This window comes from Geotrypetes seraphini, chromosome 19 (assembly GCF_902459505.1).
Source record: "Geotrypetes seraphini chromosome 19, aGeoSer1.1, whole genome shotgun sequence".
In the NCBI taxonomy this organism is placed as follows: domain Eukaryota; kingdom Metazoa; phylum Chordata; class Amphibia; order Gymnophiona; family Dermophiidae; genus Geotrypetes; species Geotrypetes seraphini.
Genome location: NC_047102.1, coordinates 39,882,749 through 39,903,207, shown reverse-complemented (window position 1 = coordinate 39,903,207; position 20,459 = coordinate 39,882,749). Strand labels below are relative to the sequence as shown.

General features: G+C 43.6%; 1 protein-coding gene across 8 annotated transcripts in view; it reads right to left on the bottom strand.

Annotated features, from left to right (window-relative positions):
* The window catches only part of KCNQ1 (potassium voltage-gated channel subfamily Q member 1), a 705,822-nt gene that overhangs the window by 404,261 nt on the left and 281,102 nt on the right, over nt 1–20,459 (bottom strand). The window contains exon 15 of one of the 8 annotated variants that reach the window (XM_033928571.1): nt 5,065–5,182. The exons of 6 other annotated variants lie outside the window; for them this stretch is intronic. In XM_033928571.1, coding sequence (XP_033784462.1) covers nt 5,083–5,182 — 100 coding nt within the window. In that variant the 3' untranslated portion in view covers nt 5,065–5,082. Of the gene's footprint in view, nt 1–5,064; nt 5,183–10,267; nt 10,416–20,459 lie in introns of those variants that run through there. One more of the 8 variants, XM_033928568.1, reaches the window with a different exon arrangement.

The following is a 20,459-nucleotide window of genomic DNA, read 5'->3' as shown; positions in this document are numbered from 1 at the left end:
TTAAACAACTCCAACACATTCAAAATACCGCTATCAAATGAATAGCTGGTCACAAGAAATGTGATCATGTCATTCCCCTACTAAAATCCACCCACTGCCTACTTATAACGCACCAAACATACTCCTACTTGTTTTCATAATCTGCTCTGTCCATATCCCTCCCTAACTCAGTTCACAAACTAAGATCCATGTATCTGAGAGGATTTCTCTATATGTAGGGACAAAAACAGTTTTGATTATAACATAAGAACATAAGAATTGCTGCTGCTGGGTCAGACCAGTGGTCCATAGTCTGCTCACGCGGTGGCCCTCTGGTCAAAGACCAGCGCCCTAAGACTAGCCCTACCTGCGTACCGGAATGTACGCAGGTAGGGCTAGTCTCAGGGTGCTGGTCTTTGACCAGCGGCCTGCCGCATTAGCGGACTGCTGGGCATGATGGACCACTGGTCTGACCCAGCAGCAATTCTTATGTTCTTATGTTATAATCAAAACTGTTTTTGTCCCTACATTCAGAGAAATCCTCTCAGATACCACTCCTGGCTTTATATTTTCTGGGACAGGGAACTCTGTCAAAAATTACAAAGACTAGGGAACACTCGATGAAGTTACAGGGAAAAACTTTTTAAAACCAATAGGAAATACTTTTTCAGTCAGAGAATAGTTAATCTCTGGAACACATTGCCAGAGGTTGTGGTAAGAGCGGATAGCGTAGCTGGTTTTAAGAAAGGTTTGGACAAGTTCCTGGAGGAAAAGTTCAGAGTCTGAGAGGGATATGGGGGAGGCCACTGCTTGCCCTGGTGACTAGGATTGGTCACCATAAGAATGGGCTACTGGGCTTGATGGACCATTGGTCTGACCCAATAAGGCTATTCTTATGTTCTGAAAGAGATTGCTGAGGGGAGATATGATTGAGTGGTGTAGAACGGGTACAAGTGGATCGATTGTATTACTGCATCAAGATTTACAAAGACTAGGGGACACTCAAAGTTAGAGTAAATATTAGGAGGAAATATTTTTTCACTCAAGAGAATAGTTGTTAAGTTTTAACACTGATTTTTGTGTATGTGTGATGTTGATAGATTTTATTATTGTACACCGCTTAAAAGTCTGATTGAGTGGTATAAGAAAATTTAAATAAACTTGGAAACTTAAGCTCTGGAATGCGTTGCCAGAGGATGTGGTAAGAACAGTTAATGTAGCTGGTTTAAAAGAAAGGTTTGGACAAGTTCCTGGAGGAAAAGTTCATAAACTGCTGTTGAGAAAGGCATGGGGGAAGCCACTGCTTGCCCTGGATCGGTGGCATGGAATGCTGCTACTATTTGGGTTTTTTGCCAGGTACTAATGACTTGGATTGGCCTCCATGAAGACGGGAAATGGGCTGGATGGAACATTGGTCTGACCCAGTAAGGCTATTCTTATATTCCTATTTATTGTCTGATACTTTCTTCTAAGCACCTTTCTTAAAAGACCTATATTATTACATGTAGACCTTAGCTCATTGGTTCGAGCACCGGGACCCTTCCCCTTTTTTGTTTGCTGCTTTTTCTATTCATATTGCAGTTTTCCCTCTTCCCATCACATTCGTGACATGTCTTCACATACTCCTATCCTTTGACTTTATTATTTTAAGCCACTTAGAAGTTTCATGATAGGCAGGATATCAAACCCTGATAAAACTTGGAAAGAGAAAGGCTAAGTAAAGAAAAGAAAGTGTGGAAGGAAAATAGAAAAAGAGAGATGAAAGGAAAAGCAAAGTGAGTGAGGTGATGAGAGTGAGAGAATGAATGAAAGGGTAATGGGATTTGATATACCGCCTTTCTGTGGTACAATCAAAGCTGAAGTTTCAAAACATGAATCTCTACTTTGCTGGATATACAAGACTGCCCCCTTGTGTCAACTGATTTATCTAACGTTCTAAAGTAAATTGCTTTCAATGGGCTGATCGCAGATGACCAACAAATTATCTATTTATCTACACAATTTAAAGAACTTACAGAGATCATATCCAGTGGACTAAAAACCAATTATTCGTTAAACGCTGGCATCAATATACTGTTACAATTCCAGGTTTCCTCAGCTGTGTTGGGCATGACTGATGCAGCCTAAAATGGCAACTACAGGATGTGTTCTGGCATCCTATGGTAAGTGAGTGAAAAAACAGAGAACAAAGCGCAGTAGTCAATACAAACATGAAACAAAACAGTAGAAATGACGGAGAACAAGTCCACTTTTATAGCTTTATTTTCCGATATGGAAATTAATTTTTATCTACATTTCTATTTTAACTTTATTTTATTATATTGTCTTTGACACCTGATACAGACTTTTTAGCTGAAACATAGGCCCCTGTCGAGTCAATAAGAAGCCATATTGGAAAATAAAGCTTCACAAAGGTGACTTGTTCTCTGTCATCTTCACTGTTTTAGTTTTGTGTTTGTATCCTTCATGTCCATGGGGAGGGGGGGCGGAGAGGAGGAATTCCTTATCTAATTGGTGCAGCTAAATTATTGCACGTTAACTGGTTAGCACAGGAATAGTGTGTGAGTCCTAACAACCTACATGCACTAATGAAAGAAATAGCACATGGTCATTAACCCTTTATTTGGCATTGTTGCTCAGAAGCAACATGTGTTTTCTATGGCTCTATGCGAGATATGCATTAGAGAATGACAAAGGGGTAAATTTTTCCCTGTCCCCGCGGGAACTCATTTTCCCATCTCGTCCCCGTGAATTCTTTTCCAATCCTTGCCCAAATCTTGCAAGTTCTATCGTGTTCAAGGTTCATAAGTGATCAAGGCTCGTGCAGTTAAGGCAGAGCTTACAGGAATGGGGGCAGGGGCGGGCATCGCGGGGACGGACAGGGAAATTTTGTTCCTGCGCGGGCGGGAACAAATTTGTCCCCGTGCCATTCTCTAATCTACACCTTCAAATGCCTGTTTACTTGGCACCGTTTCACCATCTGCCAATTAAAGGGTTAATACCATTATCAGTAATCATGGCCCAGTATTGAATATCTGAGCATAATGCCAATGGTATACAGTAAATGCCCACTGCCTAATTTATAAAGGCATACAGATGCCAATGTTGTTCTTAGGATATAAACTTAAATTAGGTGCTTTGGCACCCTAAACCCCCCCTATTGGTCATAAGAACATAAGAATAGCCTTACTGGGTCAGACCAATGGTCCATCAAGCCCAGTAGCCCGTTCTCAATGTGGCCAATCCAGGTCACTAATACCTGGCCAAAACCTACGGGGTAGCAACATTCTATACAGAATCTCAAAGAATAACAAGATTCCAGAATCCCAGAGTAACAAGATTCCAGAACCTCAAATAGTAGCAACATTCTAGAACCCCAAAGAGTAGCAGGGTTCCGGAATCTCAAGGAGTAGCAACATTCCATGCTACCGATCCAGGGCAAGCAGTGGCTTCCCCCATGTCTCTCTCAATAACAGACTATGGACTTTTCCTCCAGGAACTTGTCCAAACCTTTCTTAAAACCAGCTAAGCTATCAGCTCTTACCACATTCTCTGGCAAAGCGTTCCAGAGCTTAACTATTCTCTGATTGAAAAAAATTTCCTCCTATTGGTTTTCAAAGTATTTCCCTGTAACTTCATCGAGTGTCCCCTAGTCTTTGTCATTTTTGACGGAGTGAAAAATCGATCCACTTGAACCCGTTTTACTCCACTCCGGATTTTGTAGACTTCAATCCTATCTCTCCTCAGGCATCTCTTTTCCAAGCTGAAGAGCCTTAACCGATTCAGTTCCATCCCCTTTACCATCTTGGTCGCTCTTCTTTGAACTTTTTCTAGCACCACTATATCTTTCTTTAGATAAGGAGACCAGAATTGAACGCAATACTTCAGATAAGGGCGCAATACAGGATGGAGCGATACAGGGGCACTATAACATTTTTAGTCATGTTAACCATCTCTTTTTTAATAATTCCTAGCATCCTGTTTGCTTTTTTGGCCGCCGCCATCACACATTAGGCGGAAGGTTTCATTGATCCTTTTCTTTGGTGCTAATTCCCAAGGTGGACCCTAGCATCCTGCAACTGTGATTCAGATTATTCTTCCCAATATGCATCACTTTGCATTGGACGCCCAGTCTTCCAATTTCCTAAGGTCCGCCTGCAATCTTTCACAACTCGCATGCGTTTAAACAACTTTGAACAGCTTAGTGTCATCTACAAATTTAATCACCTCACTTGTTTTTCCAATTTCCAGATTATTTATAAATAAGTTAAATAGCATCAGTTCTAGTACAGACCCCTGTGGCACTCCACCGTTTACTCTCCTCCATTGAGAAAATTGACCTTTTAACCCTACCCTCTGGTCAGGAAAACTTATCCAAGCTTCAGGCCATGGATAAAACACTGTTTAACCCTGTTGAGCTGCTTTGGAAAATAAAATTACCCTCTAAATCAGGCCTGTAGAAATTAAACAAAAAAATAAGACTGTCCTGCTGGGAACAGAAATAATCTGTCACCATCTTCTGCCCCAGTTTACAGAACAAAAGCTGTTGTCTTCATTACAGATCACTGTGTATCCAATCTTTTCAAAATAAGTGAATACCCATATCACCTTTGTGCATGGGGTATGGTCTAGAAATGGTACCCTCAGTGTGACTTTCCCTTAGCCCTTCCACTCCAGTACCTCTTTAAATCTTTACCACGAGCAACTACTCTGGCCTGCTGCTCGCACCGGGGTTGGCTTTCCCTCTGATGTCACTTCCTGGCCCCAAGACCTGGAAGTGATTTCAGAGGGAGTCAGACCGGTGTGAGCAGCAGGCCAGAGTAGTTGCTTGTGTTGGTAAAAATTTAAAGAGGTACAGGAGGGCACAAGTATCACATGGGGGGGTGCAGAGAGGAGCCGGCGCCTCCACCAATACTGGGCCCAGGGTGGTCTGCTCCCCCCTGCCCCCTTACTATGTCACTACTTAGCTTGTTGTGTTAACTGACCAAAAATGAAAAACTGCATTCTACTGCAAGCTTTAATAAGAAAATCTATTTTTCCAAGAAAAAGTATGGCAGACTTGTTCATCATTGTTTCCACCCAGAGGTAAGATAGGACATCAAATCAGAGAGAGAAGAGTCTGTGGTATGTCAGAGATCCCAAAGGCTTAGGAGCAGATGAAAGCCACAGCAGTGCCTCTCCGAAGCAGCACATGCACCTGGCCCTAAAGTAAGCGGATGAAACAGAAAAAAAACAAAGTTGGCCTCGGGAACTGGAGCTTTCAAAATTTGGAGCCCTGGGCAGTTCTATGCCTTAATATGGGAAGGACTGAAACTGAATTTGAAGCTTTACAATAAATACTGATAAACTATTTTGCACAAAGTTAAACGCACCATTTCCATATAGCATCATTTACAGGAAACTGAAAAGATTTGCAGCTTGAGACTGGAAGTGTAAGGCGCATCTAATTACTGAGCTAAATATAGAAACGGTTTATTCTGCAACTTTAAACATATGCCACAAATTAACCAGCTGTAATTAAACACACACTTTCCCCTTCTGCAGAGAGATTCATCCTTCATAGAAACAAAGAATATACAGAACTGTATGATGCTGAGTGGTTTTGTAGGTTAAAAGGCAAAAACTGTGACACTTCAAACTTTGTAAAACATTCTTGGTGAAAAAGGTCTTTGAAAAGAGGTAGCGCAGTTACATCGAAACCGAGTAGTAAAGTACGTGAAAGCTATGGTATGGGCAGAAGTCTAGCAGTGGCCTAGTGGTTAGAGCTCCTGCCTCAGCACCCTGAGGTTGTGAGTTTGATCCTAGTCTGCTCTTTGTAAGTCACTTAACCCTCCATCGCCCCAGGTAGATTGTGAGCCTTCCAAGACAGAGTACTTGATTTATAGCACTTCAGTGCTGGAAGCCAAGTGTGGCAGTCCACTTGGCTCTCCCTCTCATCTACAGAATAGTATAATGATGCTGCCAGCAGCACCAGGCTAATTTTGCAACAGGGCGCCTACATAACAAGTAGAAAAGGTGTCTAATTAGGCTTATTTCATAAAGGCAACACAAACACCTATGTCTCATTATAAGGGAGGTTTTCAAAATTGGGCTCAACAGTTCACCAATACTGAGGCACAATTTTACATCTGCTCTGAAAATAGTGCAAATGTGTGCATGAGGGTAATTCTAACGACTTGCATCTAGATGCCTAGAGGGCATCTATGTGAAGTCTATCCTAAAAAGCAAGGGGGTCCTCATATCCAGTCCTCGAGGAGCACAAGCCAGCCTGGTTTCCAGGATTTCCGCAATGAATATGTACAGTGGTGTAGCGAGGGTAAGAGGCGCCCAGGGTGATGGTGCCTCTCCCCTGCCCTCATCTCCGCCCCTTCCCGCCACCCGTGCACCCCATTTCTCTTCCCCTGTACCGCCATGAGTAACAAGAGCTTTAACGTGCTCCTCGCAACTGTGTCATTTCTCCTGATGTCACTTCCTGTGCGTGGCACCTGAAAGTGACATCAGCAGGAGAAATGACACGGTCGCGAGGAGAACGTTAAAGCTTTTGTTGCTCGCGGTGGTGAACAACTAGAGGTACGAGGAAAGGGAAGGGGTGACTCCGGGTGGAGGAGTGGGAAGAGGTGAGGGCAGAGGAGGAAGTGTGCTGGTGCCCCTACCAATGTGGCACATGGGGTGGAATGTCTCCCCCGCCCCCCTTACTATGCCACTGAATATCTGTGCAAGATCTACCTTATTTACATGTACCTTATTTATGTATTTACATGTACCTTACATGTATTTACATTTACATCTACCTTATTTACATGTACCTTATTTACATGTACTCCTTCCACTGAATGCAAATAGAACTCATATTCATTATGGAAATCCTGAAAAGCAGGTTGGTTTGTGGATCTTGAGGTATAAGACAGAAAGAAATCCGTCAGCTCCAAATTCTTCAGAACATAGCATTAAAACTCATTTACAAAGCTAAAAAATTCAACCACGTAACCCCCTTACTCCGCAACGCTCATTGGCCTCCAATCCCACATTGTATAGCTTACAAAATACTTTTTCTCACCTTTAAAACTAGACTCGCAAACACCCCAGCTTTTATTGATAAAGAACACCGAGATCAAATCCTCAGAATCTATTGGTAATCCCTTCTATCCACAAAATTGTCTACGACACTACTTGTAAAACAATCTTTTCAGTCATGCCCTCTTCAACTCTGGAATGCCATGCCCCTAGACCTCAGACTAGAATCTTCCCTGACCAAATTCAAATCTAAACTTAAAATGTTCCTTTTTAAAGACGATTTTGATACATGACATTGAATATTTCAACCGAGGATGATAATACTATTCCCATCCTATTGTGTTTCCCCCCCCCCCTCTCTCCTTTTCTAATTTTTTTTTCTCGATGTTAACTATGTAACCCTTTCCCCCTTTTCCTCCTGGTTTCATGTTAGTTATGCTGAGTCTATGATATCCCCATAGTTTAAATAGTTGTTTTTTTATCCTTTTTACAATTATTCTATTGTTAACCATTTAGATATCGAGTAATAATAAACCTGAAACTAGTGTAACAGGTGAAATGCTCAGCTTTAATTTGGGCTCAAGCATGTACACCAGCCATATAGCCGGATATCAGTTTAACTTATAGCATTTTATATGTTACACACATAAAGAGTTGAGCCTAGACTCCACCTATTTATTAAAAAAGTTATATTCTGCACATCCTACAATTCTGTGTGTACATTATTAGTAATTACCACTTCATATGAGGAATACACTATGTCTATAACATAATGCTATTCAGATTCGGAGCCTACGCAGAGTCCTATGGTCAGCGTATTGTTACAGCTCCATACTCCAGTCATAGGCCACACATCTGGGATTAAATCTGAGGCCATGTTTCTAAATAGCATTATGTTATATACATAGTGTATTCCTCATATGAAGTGGTAATTACAGGATAGTTTGACCACTTGGGTTGATTGCATACTACATTATTAGTAAGACACATGCTACGCAGGACATGTATATATTTAAGGTAGTATGTTGGCATTTATACATACTGTACATGTGCATACATATAGGTGGCATTAATCTAATTTACATGTGCAATCAATACAGTTATGTCCACCTCTCACATCATGTACAGAATACAAAGAAATTGGTAAAATTATAAGAAAAAACTGTTGGCGGAATTGAACAAATAGTGAGAACCACAGAAGTAGGAAAACAAAGTTGACAGTAGCCTTTGGGTTCCTTTTCTTACTTACTTACTAAGGATTGTTTGCAGTTACTATCTCAAGTGGACAAGATTAACATTAATGCACTTATAGGATTTGAAGAGCATTTCAGCCAAATGTTAGAGGGCCACAATGGAGGACTTTTAGGGTCATGTGTTAGAGACCACTGACATGTAGAAACATGATGGCACATAAAGGCAGAATGGCCCATTCAGCTTGCCCATCTGCAGCACCCACTATGAGCCCCTTAGCCCAAAACAAAAATACATCTAAAACCCCACCCAAATTAGCACCTGGTCGTTCAAGTGCCGATAATTGTAAAGGGTTTTTAGATGTATCCAGAGACTTTTTAGGCAACTTAATCCTGCTGTGCGCCCAAAGCTGAAAGGGGTGTTTTTGAAGGAGTGGTGAGGGTAGGATATGGGCCGACCTACACTTAAGTCGTTCTGCAGGGATAATCGAATGTTTGACAAGGCTGCCTGGATGGAACTTATGCGTTGATGTAAAACCAAGTTTAAGGGCTGGATTCTGTATGACACCCGGTCTCAGAAGCCATCTAAGCGGTGTTTGAGATTCACACACTGGCGTCCTATATAGAATCACCTCCTAACACCACAATTCTCTAACCGGCATCTATGTCATAAGTGCTGGTTAGAGAATCAGGTTGCTGCTGAGCTGATTGCGGCAAGGGAATCTCCCTGCTACAAACAGTTTAGTGGCTGCAGCAGGGAACCCGTTCGCCCCGTGAAGACTACCGGCAGGAGGGATGCCCATTCCTTCCTGCCGGAACCCCCCACCCCCTTAAGATCATTGGCAGGAGGAGGCCCAGACCCTCTTGCTAGAAATCTCCCCCCCTAGGTCATCGGCTATGGGAACGGCCTAAAGGATCTGGCCAATCAGAGTCTTAGGCCACTCCCAGCGCATTCCAGAATGTACTGGGAGAGTAGTCTAAGATTCCAATTGGTCCAGGTGCCTAAGCGCCATGATGCACCAAGAAGGGGCAGGCCCACCATTGTTATAGGTGGGCCTGCAGGCCGGAGTAAGCATCCCTCTGGCCGGCCAACTTAAAAAAGGTACTGTGGGGTCCAGGTGGGCTGGGGGGAGGTTGGGGAGCATGCCCTTTGATGTGTGTCTGTGTGTGGGGGGTTACTGGCAGGAGGGCTAAGTATCCCTCCTGCCGATAATCTTAGGGGGAGTGGGGGGTTCCGGCAGTAGGGACTAGGCATCTCTCCCTTGTCAGTGGATGTCTCAGCGAGGTGGAAGCAGGAGGAATTGGGCACTCCTCCTGCCGTGGACATTCGGGGTTGGGGGGCCGGCTACGGGGGTTCCAGCAGGAGGGCATCCCATGTTTAAAAGGTCTTGTTCTGGGCATTTGAGACTCAGACAAATTTTTGGTCGATAATGTGGTATAAAGATAGACATAGTGGCGGTCTGAACAATTAAACAACTGGACGTACAGGTAGAGGATTTTTTTTTTTAAAAAACCCAAACATTTTAGACATACTTTTCAAGAATGGACATTTTACTGCTGCTGACTTTGAGCGACTAGCGCCCTTTATGCAAATCGGACTTAGACATTTCTTTTGATTACGCCCCTCTAAGGCTCTTAACACTTGCATTGTGAGGTCATAGAATTTTATGGTTATAGGCCAATTGACCTTCCTCCTTGTAAGAGATGTACAGTTTGCTAATATTTGCATATAAAGGGAGATCCTCTGCGTCAATGAGAGAAAATTTAGTGGTTGGTCTGTATTCCGCATAAAACTATGCATGGATGGTGCGAATGTTAGCACAGCTTCAAAACTCCCAAAAGCATTACCCAGATCAACACATTCCCTTGAAAATTCTGGAAAAAAAATAAAACTTTTTGTGCTAAGTACAGGCATAAGACATTGGCAGATTAACACCCTTTTGATGTTTTATACATGTTAAAATCATTGATTTGCTTTACACAAATGTACAACCAGACCATTCCTTTTGTCTTTCTTGGATGGAGGTTGCGTTCTTTGGCCTTTTGGCGCTGGTGTATTTAATGATTGATGTTCTGTAATTAAAGCTGATTCCAGCTGCTCAGCAATTCAGAGGCACAAGGCTTCTGCTATCTCCTGACAAAGAAGCCTTTTCCCATTTTGCTAATGTCTTAATGTTATTTATTTTGGACACCGTGCAAAGTAATAAATGCAGAGACTTTTTCTGGCTCGTGCTAAGAAAAAAAGAAAAAATTTCATTCTTATTTAGAATTTCACCATTATCCAATTTATGATCTGCTTGAATTGCTTCCAAAAATTTAAAATTAAAATCATAAACAAACACTTTATTTCTATCATACAATTTGCATTATGGATGGACGGTGGAACAGGAAGTTTGAAATTCTATCAGCCTTTTATGTCAGTGGATTGTTTGGCCTAAATAAGTGTTTACTTAAGAAAGGGCAGAAAGAAAAGGCAGACTGCATTTTAATGCAGCGTTATAAACCCTGCCAGGAAAAGCTAAACAGGAATTTTTATAAGCTGAACAGAAGCCAAGTAGCATACAATCTCGACAAAAAGGCAAAGGTGAGACCTGGGCTTTGCAAATACTCCAATCTGTTATTGATAGGGTTACCATATTTTACAAAGGAAAATCCTGGACACAATCCCGCCCTGTTCTGCCTCCAGCCCTGCCCAGTTCTGCCCCCAGCAATCATCCTCTCTTCTGCGACAAGGGCCTGGAGCATGTGCGGATGTGTGATGTCATCTGCACATGCTCAGTGGCATTCCATATGCAGCCAGAGTTCATCGGGGCTTTCCAAAACCTGGACAAATGCCTCTTAGATTGTGCAGAATGTTCTTTCAACAAAAGAATGGGTTGCTCTAGAAGAGAACACCTTAATGGACTGGTAGTGATTGTTTATTGAAAGCTTCTATACTGCTACTAATAACTAGGTATTCAATTCAGAGCGGTTAACATTAGAATCTATAGCGGTGTTACAATATATAACATAACAAAAATTTATTTCTATACAATACCAGCAAAATAAACAATATTGCAATAATCAAACTGGCCTAGGATTGTACCAGCAATTTAAAAGTTGAAACAGAGGACACCTAGTTTGGAATATGTCATCACAAACTAACCCCTCCCCCTTTTACAAAACTGTAGTGTGAATTTTAGCCATGGTGGCAACAGCTCTGACGCTCATAGAATTCTGAGCATCAGAGCTACTACCACCAAGGCTGGCGCTAAAAAACGCTCCACAGTTTTGTAAAAGGGGGGATAAAATAGAAATACATAGACAAAGGTTTAATTGAACCAGTAAGCAGCTGGACTCTGCATACAGTGCACCACAGAAACAGTGACAAATGTCTCCTAAAGCAATAAATAAATAGAATTTTTTTTTCTACCTTTGTCTTCTGTGGTTTCTGCTTTACTCATCTTCTTGTAACTCTCTTCCTTCCATCCACTGTCTGCAGTCTCTCTTCCCCTATATGGCATCTTCTCTCCTTCTATGCCCCTTCCACAAACTGTATGCCTCCCCCTTCCATCTCTCCTTTCACCCCATTGGTCTGGCATCTCTCTCCTCTCCTTCCCTCTCCTCTGCAATCCCTTTCCCTTTTTTCCCTCATTTTCCTTTTCAATTTATTTTCTGCATCTGTCTAGATTACGTTCTTACTACCCTCTCATCAATGTCCTATTTCAATGTCTACCTAAAGCTTGCCACCTCTTTCCCTCACCCCTCCAGTGTTTCCCTAACTCAATCCTTTTCTCCCCATCATGTGCCCTCCTTTTATTTATCCCCTCCTTCCATCATGTACCCTCTTTCTCCAACCCTTCCATCTAGTACCTTCTCTTCTCTCTGTCCACTTCCATCAAGCGTCTGCTCCCCTCTTTCTCTCCTCCCATTTCCTTCCTGCATTTGCTCCCTTATCTATCCCATCTGCACTTCCATCCATCATAGGCTCCCCACTACTATCCAATGTCTGCCCTTTCTCTCGCCATCCACCCCTCTTCAATTAGCAACTGCCCCCTTTCTTTCCCTCCAATATCCTTCCACCTTATGTCTCTCCCCTTTCTCTGTACATCAATTCTATCAGCACCACCATTCCATACCACCCTGCCCCCTTTCTTTCCCTCCACCACTCTTCCATTCCAGCAATCCTGCTCCTTTCTCTCCCTTCATGCAGCAAGGCCCCACGATGATTGTAGCTGCCGGCTGCCAGTCCACCCCACTCCGATGTACTTACTCTGGAGCAGACTCAGCAGCCGCATGCTGGAAGGCCCTGCGATGACTCATTTGCTGACTCTGCTACAGAAGAAGTAAGTTACGTCGGAGGGGGTGGACCCAACAGATGCAGGGAGTTGTGGCAAAGTCCCGCAATGACTGCGTCTGCCGGGTCCACCCCCTCCGACATAACTTACTTCTTCCGGAGCAGAGCCAGCAGACGAGTCAGCGCAGGACCTTTCTGCACCTCAGCACAGCTGTCGACTCTGCTGCAGAGAAAGTAAGTCAGAGGTAACGTGACCATTTATTTTTTTCATCAAAAGGGGACATCTATTAATTGACTGTGTATCCTTTCTTTCATTTCTTTCTTTCTGCACTCAGGCCCAACAATTGTCCCTTTCTATTCCCTCCCTCCTTCCTTCCCATGTCCTTAGTGCCCCCAGTGCCTCCATCCCGTATCCATAGTGCCCCCAGTGCCTCCGTCCCGTGTTCATAGTGCCCTCAGTGCCTCCTTCCTGTGTCCATAGTGCCCCCAGTGCCTCCGTCCCGTGTCCATAGTGTCCCAGTGCCTCCGTCCCGTGTCCTTAGTGCCCCCAGTGCCGTGTCCTTAGTGCCCCCAGTGCCTCCGTCCTGTGTCCATAGTGCCCCCAGTGCCTCCGTCTTGTGTTCAGAGTGCCCCCAGTGCCTCCGTCTTGTGTCCTTAGTGCCCCCAGTGCCTCCTTCTCATTCCTTAGTGCCTCCGTCCTATGTCCATAGTGCCCCCAGTGCCTCCGTCTTGTGTCCATAGTGCCCCCAGTGCCCCCGTCCTGTTTCCTTAGTGCCCCCGTCTTGTGTCCATATTGCCCCCAGTGCCTCTGTCCTGTGTCCATGTTGCCCCCAGTGCCTCCTTCCCATGTCCATGGTGCCCCCAGTGCCTCCTTCCCATGTCCATGGTGCCCCCAGTGCCTCCTTCCCGTGTCCATGGTGCCCCCAGTGCCTCCGTTCTGTGTCCATAGTGCCCCCAGTGTCTCCTTCCCGTGTCCTTAGTGCCCCCCAATGCCTCCTTATGTCCCCCCACTACCTTCCAGATTTTGGCCACCCCCAAAGCCAGCCTGCCTGTCTAAAGCCAGCCAGCTTGCCTGCCTGTCTCACTGCCGCGGAAAAAAAAAAAAGCGCGTCTCCCCGGGGGCATGGCTTGGGAGGGCACAGCCGGCCAGGCCCGGGTCCTCCTGTCCTTCCTTTCCCCCAGTCCGCGCCTGCAATCTTACCTCCCCCTGCCGACAAGAGAGGACATTCCGGGCCAGCCAATCACTGCCTGGCTGGCCCGGAACGTCCTCTCCGACGTCAGAATTGACGTCGGAAAGACTTCTTGTCAGCGGGGGGAGGTAGGATTGTAGCAGGGTGGCCGGGGGAAAGGAAGGACAGGAGGACCTGGACCTGGCCGGCTGTGCCCCCCCAAGCCATGCCCCCGGGGCGGATCTCCCCACCCCGCCCCCCTCTTGGTACGCCACTGTGTAGCCAGATTATAGAACAGAACACGCTTTAAAACCACAGGCTCGCAATGCGCTTTTCACAGAATATATAAAAAAGGAATTCTTATGTATATGTAAAGATATTTTAGTGTTATTTTTAATTTTGATGGTTGTTTTATATCGGGTTGTAACTTCAATACTGATAGTTCAGGGCGGAAGAGTCGGCAAGGATAGTAAACGACTGTTCCTCAGCAGTCGCTTCTTTTCGGATCAGCAAACCCAATCCGTGCTTCTTCTGCTTAATCGATAGCTTCCTACTTTTGCATGCCATTTCCCCTCATTTGCATGTGTGGATTGGATCGTGTTGGGACAGGATCGGAAGGTTTAGTGAATCTAGCCCTTAGAGCGCCTTAAGGGCTTTAAGGTATCCAATGAAGTGGACCTTCTGTTTGTAATTCTTTAGTGAGGAATGGCCCAAGTGTTCAACATGTTTGACAGCTGTTTTTTTTAAAAGCAACTATTTGACCTGACAAATCATTGTTCTTTTAGTGGCTATTGATTTAACAAGAGCCTACTTTTAATACAAATTCTTCTAAGTGGCACAGGAGCTAGTTTAGGGGAAAAATTTTTTTCTGGTTGTATGTATGTGTAGTTGCTCTAATGGGTGCTCTAAGTAGCAGAAAGTTGGAATACCAGGCGTTCTTGGAAATGTTACTATTATGTAAGATGGGTTTTCAGAAGGCATCAGCTTATAGGGAAGTTCTTCTGAGAAGTGATTGTTCATATAACAAATTCTCAGAAGCAGAAGCTTTGTTTAAGACGTTGTACGGGAGGGGTGGTTTGCAAGTGGAATGCATTGTATACAAAATAAAGGAACCCCACCATAATAATCTTCCGTAGACATCAGGGAATTGCAGGCCGGGTAATTCTATAGTGAAACACATAGGAAACATTGTTAATGTAGTAATTTTGACAGACAAATGCCCAATAAGCTCCGCCTGCTCCAGAGACATCTGTTGACCTATAGAACATGGAGCCTGTCATTCAGTTTCAGCACTATAGTGATTTTTTTTCCCCTTAATGACCCCTTTCAGGGTTTTTAGAGACGCACAAGTCATACTCCGGAAAAACATTAGTAAAAGCAGAAATGGGAGAGACTGAATGGGACGTCCTGTCCTTAATGAGCAGAGCGCAGCAGAATTTCTTCTACAGACTTGTTTTATTACAATCACAAAATTAAGCTAACAAGGTTTTATAGGCAAGATGGAAAAATTTGAAGTCAGATATCAAGGTCCATATTATTTTACTGAACCCTCTCCCCCTTTACAAAAGCGCAGCGTGGTCAGAGCTGTTACCACCGCGACTGGTGCTAAAAACTGCGTTAAGCTTTTTTAAAAGAGGGGGTGAATGAATGCTTTCATCAGCTTTAAGCAGATTACAAAGAGCATAAAAAATAATAAAATCATACTTCAAAAAACATGCCATAAACATTTCCTCAGTCACAAAAAGGTAATAGGGAGGTATGTTGTATCAAAATATTAAAGGCCTACGAAGTCAAGAAATGAACTATGATACTGCTTGAAAAAGACTTCTTACTACAAGATCAATAATTTGAATTTGAAGCTTGAAAAACAAGTGAGTAAAATTTTCACATACACTCAGAATAGAGTGGCCCGACCAAGAGCCGAACCCACTGTCCCATCACTGTGTATGACTTAGGTGAAAAAGTTAAATAAACGTGCTATTCAAACAATAAATATGTTTTTCAATGGCAAAGAAAGGAGAAAAAGTTCCCACTTAGCTTTTGGATCTTTTAGCATCCGGTGGGTTCGGCTATAGGGGCCAAAGCTCTTGGTCGGGCCACCCTATTCTGAGTGTATGTGAAAATTTTACTCACTTATTTTTCAAGCTCTGTCGGGCACATTACGGACTTACCTTAGCCAGTAATGGATAGATCCAGCTCCTTTGAATCCAGATAAGTTGGATTTTTTCTGAACTTTCATGATATTTATGGTCACATTTTATTGACACTCTTTCTTTATTACACTTTTGTGAGCTCAATTTTTTGAAAGAGGGAAACAAATTAGTTATAAACTGTCACTTATATCTTTATTTATTAAGTGCCTTAGCATCTAACTTTATTTGAAGCATGTTTTGATCACTTAAGAGACAATGTGATGTATCAGGCGAAACTATAGTCATCACGAATTGCTCTGCCCGGGGGATACTGTTACAAAGCTTTTCATTCCAGCGCAGTTCCCCGATACTGAAATCTTAAAGTTTTTTCCTTTATAGGTTTCATTTTTACCGTTTATATTTTATTTTTCATTATTAAGATCTCTTCCTCTTTCTTTATTATATGAGCAGAGGTGTACCCCTTCCCTCATATTTTTGCCGATTTTTTGAGCACTTTATATTACCCATCATATAATGCGCAATCCTACTGAGTCTCCATGTTTTTGTCATACAGTGCTTTGCCCCATTTTGTCACACGGTCACCTTTTTCCTCCCACTCTGCTATACTATACATTGTATCTTTTTTACTATCCCTCTCTTTTACAAAACTGTAAAAGTGTTTTTTAGCGCAGGTCAGCATGCTGAATGCTCTGAGCTGTTCCTGACGCTCACAGAACTTTATGAGCGTCAGGAGCAGCCCAGAGCATTCAGTGCGCTGGCCTGCGCTAAAAACCGCGTTCATGGTTTTGAAAAAAAAAAAAAAAGGGGTGGGGTGGGGGCATATTTGCCATATCATGTCTTCCATGCTACAAATTCACGTGCTATGTCCACTACATATTTGCTATCCCATGTCCATTGTGCTAGGTCCTACAACATTAAGTGCCATATTGACCTGTCATACTAGGTTAGCCACGTTTTGTTTCCCACGCTGCGTTTGTATATATAATACTATGTTTCCATGCTCTGTTTCCCAAATAGAATGTGCATACACAAAACATTATCGGTACGTTTAGTGATTTTGGACTGTCAGAGGTATACACTGTACCGCATAATATAACTTTTTCAGCATAAATTTGCTCTTTATGACAACTAAATTTCTTAAGCACTTATCTTTAATCTAATCTTCCATTTGTGAGTTGCACAAACCTTTGTGAGCTGTAGGCGACTGATTGGTGATCAAGAGGACGAGGGGGAGGCAAGGAAGGGGACTGGGAAGATAAAGGGTGGCGGGAAGATGGAAAGTAACTAAAATAGAAGCTAAGACAGTTAATTGTCAGAGATCTTTAGAGACGCATCGGGGGTATTAGGTGCTAACAGGAATCCATGTTTCGCCCAAATTGGGCTGTTTCAAGGCAAATCCCCGTCTGAAATGTTTCTACAATCTTTTTCTAAATAAGAGGAATGGGGGGGGGTCATGGTGTGTTTGGGAGGTCCTAGCCTTTATAGGAGGGCTCTTGTGAGCTGTGAGGGGGGGGGGAGACTCCTGGCCACTATACCACCAGGGTTTCTTGGAATCCTGGCTTGGGGGGAGGGGCGTGAGAGGGGGGTTGGGGGACTCAGTCTTCTTTTTTTTTTAATAGGCACAACTTGTGTGCATGTTGTACGCTTGTAGAACAGCGCCCATTAAAACAAAAATAACAGCAGCTGATTGGGTATTCCCTTGCTGGCTCCGAAGCAGGAGTTGGCAGACTAAGCCCTGATCAGCTGCAGCTGTCGCTTTCCCCTCTGCCGGTTGACCATGGCTGGAGCTGCCATCAGCTGGGCAGAGGGAGAGAACGGCGGCTGCAAGGAAGAGCTGTGCCTAGCGATTGCTCTTCTGAGTAGGCGCCAGGCACAATTTCTCCCCCTTTTAGCAGCATGCTACCGTGCTGAGCGTCACTAGAAAAAAAATATAATAAATTCCTCCCACCACGGCAAATCATAGCGACAGAGCTTTGTGCATCCTGCCCTGGGTGAAGACTAAGGGGTATGAGAGAAAAAGATTGTATGAAAGAGAGAGGAGAGAAGACTAAGTAAAGGCTGAGGGAGGAGTATGAAAGAGAAAGAAACAGAGTAAAGACTGGGGAGGTCTGTGCCTTAAAATGTTTTTTATTCAAAGATGCCTTTGAACTCTAGATACTCTTTTCTATCTAAGGATTTCTAGGGAAGGCAGGTACCCTTTACATATTTGCTACTCGCCTCATCCAGTTTTTTTTCTTTTAACAGAAATTCATCCTCATAACATGTGTCTTCCCATTCCTTGTGTTTGTCCCTTATATGCTTCCTTTCATAACTTTATTGTAGTTCCTTCCCCCTTATTTTGAAGACATTGTACCCCTTATTTTTTTACTTTCGCCTAGAATTTTGATAGGCCTGTAATCAAATTTTAAATAAACTATGAAACTAGGTGAGGGCTGGAGGCGATGGATGATGGCTAAAAGAGAGAAGGTGGGTCAAAGCTGTGGGGAAGGTATGAGAGAGAGACATGTGAAGGCTGGTGAGGAGAGAATGATGGAGATCCAGGCCATGGCGATACATGAAACAAAGAAGCGATTGCCTCGAGGCTTCCTGTGGGAATTGAGACTGCTGACTTCTGCCAGTGGTATTTGTAGAGGGACTGATTTACTAGTTTTTTCGCCAACAGATGCAGAATAGGGGTTAGAAAAATTAGTAAATCAGTTTCTTAAAGATCTACTGCTGATCTGGGAGGGGGATTTCAACTCCACTGGGGACAATGGTGTAGGGGGCGAGGAAGGAGAAGTGAGAACTCCTAAGTTTTTGAGCTGGCTCCTAGATGCAAATTTGTCAAGGTCTGTCTTAAGCAATAGCCCATGAAAAGTAAACCAACCATCTAGCACAGAGCAACGCAGCCTTGGGCATGTGATTAAGGAGTGAGAAATCCTTTGTTTTATGCATTTTTATCTACTGAATATAATAATAAACCTGAGTTACAGCAACTTGGGGAACTGATTTTACTAGGAGTGTGTATTCATGAGAATGCACTCCATTCTTATAAATACCTACAAGTTTAAAATGCATGCAAATTGCTTTTGAACACAAAAAAAATCAATTTCAATGTGCAAAAGCCAGAAACGTGTAAAAAAAAAAGAATCACACAAAAACCAATATAATTCCGTTTACAATGAAGACCAACAACTTTATTTTGGCTTTGCATGTTCCTATTTTTTTTTTTAAATCAGCAATATCCTTGTAAATGGGGTTCCACTACATTTTGTCAGGGCTGGCAGGTGATTTCAGACTAGCAGAGTCTGATCTGGTCTGGGTGTTACTACTCTGCACACAGGGAGCTGTAGCCTTGACTTTCTTAACCCTTTAATTGGCAAATTGTGAAACGGCTGCTTTATGTAACTTGATGTTGAATGAGAGCAACAGTGCCAAGTAAACAGGCATTTGGAGATGCAGATTAGAGAATGACATGGGGACAAATTTGTCCCCGTGGGAACTCGTTTTCCCATCCCATTCCTGCAAGCTCTGTCCGCAAACACTTTAAATTCAGAAGCATTTGAGGCTTGTGCAGTTAAGGCAGAGCTTATGGGAATGGGACGGGGACAGAGAAAGCAACAAAACTCGCGGAGACAGGACGTGTCATTCTGTAATGCAAATCTCCCGTAAGAGCCATGGAAGACGCATGTCGCTTCTAAGGGTTCAAGTTGTTATGACCACTACAACTCTCCTATTTGAAGTGGGGCAGAAAAGGATTTGCTGAATCGGCTCCTAATAATGTAGTCGGGCTGCCCTGAAAACCACTATCATCACATGCTGCGTTACTGGTAATTTTTAAGGGCTCCTTTTACGAAGCCACGTTAGCGGCTTTATCACGCCGTGACTTTTTATCGCGCGCTAACCCCTGCGCTAGCTGAAAAACTACAGCCTGCTCAAGAGGAGACGGTAGCGGCTAGCGCGGCCGGCAGTTTAGCACGCGCTATTACGCACGTTAAACCGCTAACGCGCTTCGTAAAAGGAGCCCTTAGTGTTCTTTTATCCAAATTAATAATTAAAATGTTCAAAGCTCTCAGAGTTGGGTATTTCAACCAATGGCGCGCGTAGCAAGGGTGAGAGGCATCCCTTCCCTGCCCACTTCTCAGCCCCCCCGCCCTCTCCTGTTGCACGCGCATCGCTTCCCTTCCCCCATACCTCTGTAATGTTCCTGGCACGAGCAACAACCAAGCTGACGTTGTGCCAGCGTCGGCTCTTCCTCTGACATCACATCCTAGGCGCGGGTCCAGGAAGTGATGACAGAGGAAGAGCCAACTGGCGCAACAGCCGCTTGGGTGTTGTTGCTCACGCCAGAAACGTTACAGAGCTATGGGGGAAAGGAAGCGCACAGCAATGGGGGGAGGGGGGGAGCGGAGAGGAGGATGGTCGTCTGTGCCCCCACTACCCCCTCCTATTATGCCACTTATTTCAACTAATACCCAGCCAGAAGATGCTTCTTTGCATCTAGTGATTTCTAATTGCAAGGCTCTTTGATAATAGTCATGGAGAAACTCATTGAACATTAAATCTAGCCCACAAAAGTGTCAGCTCCTGCAGCTGAAACTGTTAAGGAGAGATAAACAGCAGTTAATCAAAGCTTCAGGGTCCTCCCAGCTAGGAAGATAAAGTGCTCAATGGAAGGCCTTCCAACATGATATACATG